General features: G+C 42.8%; 1 protein-coding gene across 1 annotated transcript; it reads right to left on the bottom strand.

Annotated features, from left to right (window-relative positions):
* Window positions 1-1,303: 1,303 nt before the first annotated feature.
* C7H2orf69 (chromosome 7 C2orf69 homolog) lies at window positions 1,304-6,805 on the bottom strand. The gene is made up of 2 exons (XM_048309006.1): window positions 6,492-6,805; window positions 1,304-4,737 (listed from the first exon to the last, which is right to left on the bottom strand). Exons 1-2 carry the CDS (start codon window positions 6,792-6,794, stop codon window positions 3,898-3,900), a joined length of 1,143 nt encoding a protein of 380 aa, XP_048164963.1. The 5' UTR covers window positions 6,795-6,805; the 3' UTR covers window positions 1,304-3,897.
* Window positions 6,806-8,347: the final 1,542 nt, after the last annotated feature.

Genomic DNA, 8,347 nt, shown 5'->3' with positions numbered 1-8,347 from the left:
TTAAAGAGGCTGTCTGTTATGGACTGCAGTCTTGAGACACCTGCCTTTGCTTTTGCACAAGGGCACCAGACACACATTTGTGTTTGTGATTCTGCTAGGCTGTGATGTGTCACTCACAACAGAGCACACACATCCCAAAATTTTCATTGTTACTTTAAATTCTTGTATTAACTGACAAGACCCCATGTGATTTAAAATAAGCATTCAAGGTAAATGAATGGGTATACAATTAACCTCAGTGCTCCAACTTTCAGTCTGTACAAGACAACAAATACTGTTTATGTGCAGATGAAGTAACTTACAGCTAAAAAAGAACCTCCAGGAAAAATCTGAGTCCATGTTCATGCACAATCATTTTTATCTGTGCATATGCACAGTTGTAACAGCCTAACTCCTGAACTGACTTAGCAGTCTTATTTAAAATAATTTCTATGACTATTTAAATACATAACACTGCTGTTAGTTATCTCTATCAGCAGTGATGTTTGTTTAGAAAGATAGAACAGCCTACCATAAAAGTGCTTGTGCAGGGAGGCAGCAGGATTTTATCAATGGGAGGAGAGAGAAAATTGCTCCTTTCAGCCACATGTTAAGGATTGGACCCTTAATAATCTTCCAGAATTAGGGGCCAATATTGATTAATGCATCAGCATTTGCAGAGAAGTGAGTAAATCAGTCCCAGATAGGAAAAAGTTTACCAAACTTCCTAGCATTTTAGATTCACTCAAAATAAAATCATTTAAGTCATCTAGACAATTTCACAAAATCAAGCCTTGCTTCAAAGGAATTTAGCAGTCACAGTTTAAAACATGTTAGCATGTCTCAAAATCTGAAGAATGTCTCGTCTATTGTTCAAGAAACAAGCATAATATAAAGGACACCAGTCATTACTAGGTTGTACTAAGGACTGTGTCATGTTACTCACTCCATTAAAAAACAGAAGTGTCTTGAACTATACCACTATAAGCAGGAGAGCCACCTAACTTTAGGCATTTACATCTAAGCTTATTAAAAACTGCCTTTACAGTTAACATCGAAAAACAGGCATATACAAACTATGACCCATTTCATCCTAACAGAAATGTCCCACCCTTGGCTACTTCATGCCAGCTTTCCTGTGTTTGAGATGCCAGTAAGCTGTTTTAGAATTATGGATGCTGACTACACAAACACAAAGCCTCCTTGAAGAAAAGTTTCAAATAAATCTGATTTTTTAAACTAGGTCTCCACAAATACCTGATAAAGCTTAATCCACAAAACTGCACGTTCCTTGTGTAATGGTTTTACATTCACATCAAAGTGGTTTCACCCATTAGAAACAGTTTATTTTCTACATTGTTTGCAAAATTTATTTTTAGCATGCATTGTAGTGAATGACAGAGGCACATTCCAACAGAGTACTACAGCTGTTTAAAGAATGAAAAACAACCAGTCAGTTTTCCCTCCACAACACGAGGTCTCATAACAAGATTAGTTTTACAACAAAGTGCCTATTCTTCAAAGTAATGCAGCAACACTTGAGCCTATTTAACAGTTATTGTAGGCAGCCTCCATCAAACAGGTTAGTATTATTTTCATAGGACAGCCATCCAGAAACTTTTGAAGACAATGTCAATATTTTAATAGCTATTTCCAAAAGCTTGCAACAACGTAGTCCTGTTGTTTTGGGAGGCAGAGAATTGTTTAGAAATTGGTCTCTGATCTGCAGTGTTATTGGATTGGGCAAGTGTTAGCACACCCAGCTTAGCCTGGTCAGTCTGAAACTGAGGGAGCAAAATCAGTAGAATGTTCTGGGGTTTTTGTTGGTTTACTTTTAAAAAATTTATTTTTTAAGTGGATAGTTAAATATATTTCAAGCCATTTGCAGGCTTTCTATTAAAACCACTTCTTTAGATGACCCATATTTCCTTTACAGAAAAAAGTCCTCACATATGCTGCAAGTGTTATCAAAAGGACCAAAAAGGGGAAAAAATGTTCCTTGAAACACAAAATTGTTATAAGCCTGTTAAGATGGTAAGCAACAAATAGGGTTGAACAAAATCTCAGAGAAACAGCCTAAAATAAAAAAGTAGATGGAACTAAATTTCAGGTTCTTTTAATCAAGTGTTAGTTTGTTTGCATGTTGCACTTTTTTCCATCAAAATAGACTATTTCTTTTGATAAACTAGGTACATTAATCTAATTATTAGTGATAGAGTTCTCCTTCCAATTGTAAAGTGCACACTGCATGCATAATCCTTTCTACCCCCCTTAATATTTTGAGTGTTAAGAAAACTTTCGTAGTTCAACACACTTTTCTCATTGTTCAGTGAGCACTGATGTACACAATCTGCCAGAAGTTGTCTACAGGGAACCTTTTAAGTTTTAATGATGCCAACAGAAGGATGACCCAGGACTTCCCTTCCACAGTGTAGGAGTCACAGGAAACAAGGAGCAGGGCAGAGATCTCAGTAAGCTATCGAACACAGAACCAAGGTTGAATAAAATGCCTTTTTTCAGAACTTAGCCACAGTTGTTTGTGTAATCTTCACAGTGTTTTGCTAACTTGCTTTTGTATTCCTGTACTTCCAGGAAATCCAAAACCATTTGCTACTGGTTCATTTTTAACAGCTGCAGTTGTCTTTAAGAATGCTTCTAAGCTTTGTAGATAAACGGAAAGCTACTTACCACAGTAGAAAAGTTCCATTAATACCATCACTGTCCATCTTTCAGTATTTCTTTCTTAAGAACACTCAGGTTTGGGGTCTGAACTGGATTACATCTTCAGTATCTGATCTGGCTGGCTTTCTATTTAATTAGAAGTTAGTTTCTTCTGTAGGAAAGATTAGGCTCCAAAAATAAGATTTTTGGATGGCTCTAAAAGCAACTACTGCAATATATTTAAAGGAGATAATAGATTTTAAAACTGAGGCATTTTGAAAGAGCTAATAGTCAACAGAGTCTAAATTTTTTTAATGCAGCTTGTACTGTAACGTGCAACATTATGTGCTTATGGGTCGATTTAAAGCAATATCAATGCAGCAATCGCCAAGAAAAACCTTACCACCCCAAGGCAGGGACATCACCTCTTGACGTGGTAATAAAGGTATTACTGCTGGTCCTTACAGAAGTTAGCAAAGCAATAGCCAGGTATGTTAAAACAGGGATAAGCTACACCCTAAGCAACATTCTTGGTTACTTTACACAGCTAGATCAAAATTTTCAAGCCCCCAGGTGAAATGGCTGGTCACTAGCAGATACTACACAATTAATTAATGAAGCTTTAGAGTGACAGAAATGGCAAGGCGCACATAAGGGAGAGAAATGCATTGGCACTATTATTCCAAAGGTGAATATTTTGTGATTTCGTTTCAAATAGGAGAAATGTTACAAAACTGGAAGATTTAAGTACCTAATAAAACAGGTCTCAGCAAAATATATAACTAAGATTCTTCTTACAATTAATTTCCTTATGCCAAAAAACTAACCTTACATCTGTTACTGACAAAGACCAGTACTTTTAGCCCTGGAAGCCACACAACTGAAGTGTCCACACATCTGAAATTCTCAAGTACTTTAAAGTGCCATTAAATGCAGTGTATGATATTAGACATCCAGGACTAAAAATTCTGCCAACAGTTTAAGAATAAACGTTCACATTTAACAAAAAGACATGCATAGGATTGTTCTTCATAACACTCTTTTCCAGGAATCAAACAACAACATCTGTTATAGTTATGGGGTCCCAATATGCCTTTTTCAAGCTACAGAAATTTATATATAGTATCTATTAGCAACACAGAACTGATTGAGTATTCTGTTTAGAAAGCATCTGCTCAAAGCTGAAAATCTAGATGACAACATTTACAGTGTTAAAAGTGCTGCTACAAAGAATACCCTGTTCACATACATACAGTCTCAAAACACTTCATGAACTCTGAAATGGTTGTCTAAGGAGGGAATTTCATCAGCAAAATGCAGCTGATCATTTACTTCCACACCAAATTCTTCAAGTATCTGTACAAATTTCTCATGCTCTTTCCCAATCCATGACCTCATTGTGTCAAATACTTGGTACGGTGTCACATGAGCATGAACTTCAATTCCTGTCTCTGCAAGTTCTTTCAGCATTTCAGGGTAAGTAACCCAAGTATTGCTTCCTCCCGAGTGACCACCATCCAGCCAGTAAATTGCTTTTATGTTTTTTAAGAAGGCATCCGTATTCTTGTCTTTTTTAGCTTCCTTCAGCTCATAAAGCAGTTGGTTCAAAACCACACAACCTTTACTGAAGCCAATCAAAGTAAACGATGCTGCACCTACAGCAGAGGGTATCATGAAGTTCATAGCAGAATTATTAGAGCATTCACAATCTCTCTCCCTTTCTTTGGATGAGCAGCCATTTGTTGTAGGAACAGACTGTGGCTGTGATTTACAAGCAGCTATTTTTGCATCCTTGCTGACACCACGCACACTTTTCTGGGACAGCAGAATATTCTGAGAGAGTCTGAATGCATTAACTAGCAAAGCATGGAGATGCCTGAAAGCTCCAAAGTCAGTGCTGTGCTCTGGTGCTCCAAACATGTTACTTGTCACAAAATTGTCATAACAACTGAATTTGTGCAGGTGCATTCGGGAACACTTTATGACCCAAATAAAGCTATTGGGGAACCGGCGAGCAAGTATGGTAGCAACATTCTCAAAACTCCAGTGCTCCCACTGAAAGTTTTCTGGGTGGCAAGACATGACGTCATGATAGTTCTGAAAAATTAAAAGAATAGAAAAAATGCATTACATCATGAAAAGATTCAGCTTCAATGTACCCATATTCATAAGAAAGGACTGCAAAAGAAAAACATGCATTAGAGGCTCTCACTTGTTAGGTTAGCAGAACAAGAAACACATTAAAGAAACTGGTATATTTCGATTTGCTTTCTTTAATATTTTTTACCACATATTTTTAATAACCCCAAGATAAATACAATAAAATCAGCACATGAAAATATTCATAGCTTTTGTTGACTTCACACCAGAAGAAAATTAAAATCTTATTCAACTTAGTATGACACAGAATACATTAATTTTACTGTACTTTTTACCATCTACAGAAATACTGATTAACTTACTACAAATCAAAAACAGACTTAAATCTTTGTAGCAAGTTTTCTGGATATTATACCAAAAAAAACCCCCTCTCATTCAGCTGTAGGAAATTTTATTGCCTTATTCACATTCATAGAGGGCATAGATGGAAAGAAATTAACCCCCAAATCATGAATGAACCTCATGTCTGAAATCATAATGGCAAAGAATACTAGATCATTTATTTTACTAAGGAATAATGAAGCCATATGCAGGAATGGCAATCAGACAGGTCTTCATAGGCCATCCCAATCCTTAAAATAAAAACACCCAAAATTCTGCATCTTTACCTTACAGAAGGGGAAAGCCTTTTCCCTTGAAAAAGAAGGCACTACCCCTGCTTTTGAGACATAGTAATAACAACTGAGATTAGCTGGCTACCAGAGCATGTTCTGTTAAGAGAGGTCAACCACATGCTCAGGGACAGCACTTCAGAGTCTCTCTGCAGTTTCTCACCAACTCAAGAGACCACAAGTGCTTTCCCAGGACAGGCTGAGAAAGTGTCAGTTCCTGTCAAATTCCCACAGGATAGTGTCTGGGATGTCCGTACACCTGCACGGGGACATGGTACTCTGCCTGGGGAGGATAACTGGGCACCTAAGGATTTCATTGTCTTGTCTCCATTGACATTCCCTGCCACGCTTTCAGACAGTGCCATCCCTGTCACAAATGTCACCCTCAGGCAGTGCTATAGGGCTGGAGTGAGTCCAGAGAAGGGCAATGGAGCTGGTGAAGGGGCTGGAGCACAAGTCCTGTGAGGAGCAGCTGAGGGAGCTCGGGGGGTTCAGCCTGGAGTAGAGGAGGCTCATCGGCAGCCCTTATTGCTGTCTACAACGCCCTGAAAGGAGCTGTAGCCAGATGGGGGTCGTCTCCTCTCCAGGGCGACAAAAGGACATAGTTTTAGGTTGTGCCAGGGGAGGTTTAGGTTGGACATTAGAGAGCGTATGTTCACAGAAAGGGTGATTAGATATTGCAATGGGTTGCCCAGGAGGCAGTGGAGTCACCGACCCCGAAGGTGTTGAAGGAAATACTGGACACGGTACTTAGTGCTAGGGTCTAGTTGACATGTTGGTGTCGGTCACAGGCTGGACTCGATGATCTCCCACTGTGTGACTCTGTGAAGATGACTCGACTCCCCTCCACTGCTGCTCCAGCTCAGGTTTCCGGAGGGCCCGTTCCCGCTCCCTGTGCCCGACCGTGCGGGGCAGCGGGATTCTCCGATGGCCGCGGCGGGGGCCGGGCAATGCCCACCCGCACGGCCCTTCTGGGGGGCGCGTCCCTCCAGCGCCGCTTCCCCGCTCCCGCACTGCGGCCGCTCCGCCGCCCGGCGGTCCCGGCCGCCATCGCTCGCCGCCCGCACCCGCGCGCCGTACCTGCACGTCCCCCGGGAAGTACACGACGTGGTGCTGCGGCGACGGGGCCGGGCCACGCGGGGCCGGCGGCGGCAGCAGCAGCAGCTCGTTCGTGCGGTGCGGCTCCGCGCCCGGCACCTCGGGCAGCCGCAGCCACGGCGGGCTCAGCCGCACCGCGGAGAATCCCCCGCCGCCGCCCGCAGGCCCCGCGGCGCAGGCGGCCGGCGCCCCGCAGAGGCTCATGGCGCTGCCCAGGCACAGCGCTCCGGGGCCCGCGAGCCCCCGCAGCAGCGCGGCGGCGGCCGAACAGCAGCGCCGGCTCATGGGAGCGCCGCTCCGCGCACCGCCCGCCCGCGCGCCGCGCCTGCGCAACGCCCGCGCGCCGTCCCCCGCGCGCCGCCCCGCCCCGCCCATCGGGCCCCTCGAAAGGGACCCGGCAGGGGGTGTCGCACGTGCGCCCGCCCCGCGATGACGTCACGAAGTCCTTCAAAAGGCGGCGGCGGGAAGCGCGCGGGGCCGTGAGGGAGCGGGTGCGCTCGCGCCTCTCGCGGGGCGGCGCCTGAGCCCGTAAATCCCGGGAAAGCCGGGCCGGGAGGCGCCTTGGAATTGGGGAGCGGCCGCAGAAAGGCCCCTCCGCAGGGCAGCAAAACCGCAGACTGTGTGGCTGTAGCAGCCACAGCACTAGGGGGGACTTAGCGCTCCACGTGGAGCAGTTAATTTCCAAACCGGGAGGTACGTGTCTTCGTTTGTCTCCTAGGGCTGCTGGTTGTGCTTTAAAAAAGTAAATAAAAAGGTAGCTTAGACATACTGCCTTTGGTTACATTGGTTCTGCTACATTGGAAGAAAAGCTTTTAGGTCTACTGGTGAGAATCTCTGTATTTTACATGGCAAACAAAGTAAGGAAATAGAGCCTTTCCTTTATTCCTAAGCATTCCTGGTTCCTTCTTCTAGAATTCTGAGATTTCACATACTCATTTCTTTATTTTGTTTTCCTAGTCTACTTCAAAGCATTTGTATGCAAACCTGGGAAACTACCAGATACCAAGCCTGACTCCTGCTAGCTGAACCATTCAAGAAAGCAGAGTTAATTGAACGCTAATTGCCTAATCAAGTAATCAAGCTATTCACTGGTTTCTTCTTTTTGGAAAATTCAACAAATTAAAGGAAATATGGTGACGTTAAGGTTATTCGCTAGTGTAGCAAGCTAGAAACCAGCAGAATACTTTAGAGTGGCTTATTTTTTTGAACTGTAAGTTCTAGTCTGCATGTTTTTGTGTGGACTGCCCATGGAGGTTCGGTTTGAGCTATGACGTGGTCATGGTCTATTTGACACACTGGTATTTTTCCTGAGTGCGTCTTTGGGCTCATGCCAGAGCAAGTGCAATAATTCTTATGTTCTAAAGCTCATCCAAAGACTTCCAGAGAGTGGAGCCATTGAGGGTCCCCTTAGAAGCACAGAAGACAGTTATGTTGTGATACATACTTGAGATTTCGCTGTTTGATCTGTAAGCAATTCATATTTTTCTTCAGCTGCAGAAATCAGAACAAGGTTGATGTGTGGCCCTCTTGATTAAGGGAGTAAGACATTTTAAAGATTTTTTTTTTTACTTTATATGTTTATTGGAATAGCAGAGATAAATTAATTTTTTTTGTGATTTCTGTTTTACATATGTTTGGTTAAAATAGCTTATTTTTAAGCTTAACATTACTAATTTTTTTGTATGAAAATTATCTTCGATATGATTACAGCTTTTTCCTCAGACTAGGAAAAATTTCCAGCTTTTGGTCACCAGAAGATGGCGCTGTGCGGCGCCATTTGAAAAGTCCGTATCAGAACAGCCGCCTGGCGATAATCGCTTTTATGTCTTGGGAGGCTG

This window comes from Corvus hawaiiensis, chromosome 7, assembly GCF_020740725.1.
Source record: "Corvus hawaiiensis isolate bCorHaw1 chromosome 7, bCorHaw1.pri.cur, whole genome shotgun sequence".
Lineage (NCBI taxonomy): Eukaryota > Metazoa > Chordata > Aves > Passeriformes > Corvidae > Corvus > Corvus hawaiiensis.
The sequence above is the reverse complement of the archived record's forward strand: the minus strand, read 5'-3'. Positions and strand labels throughout refer to the sequence as shown.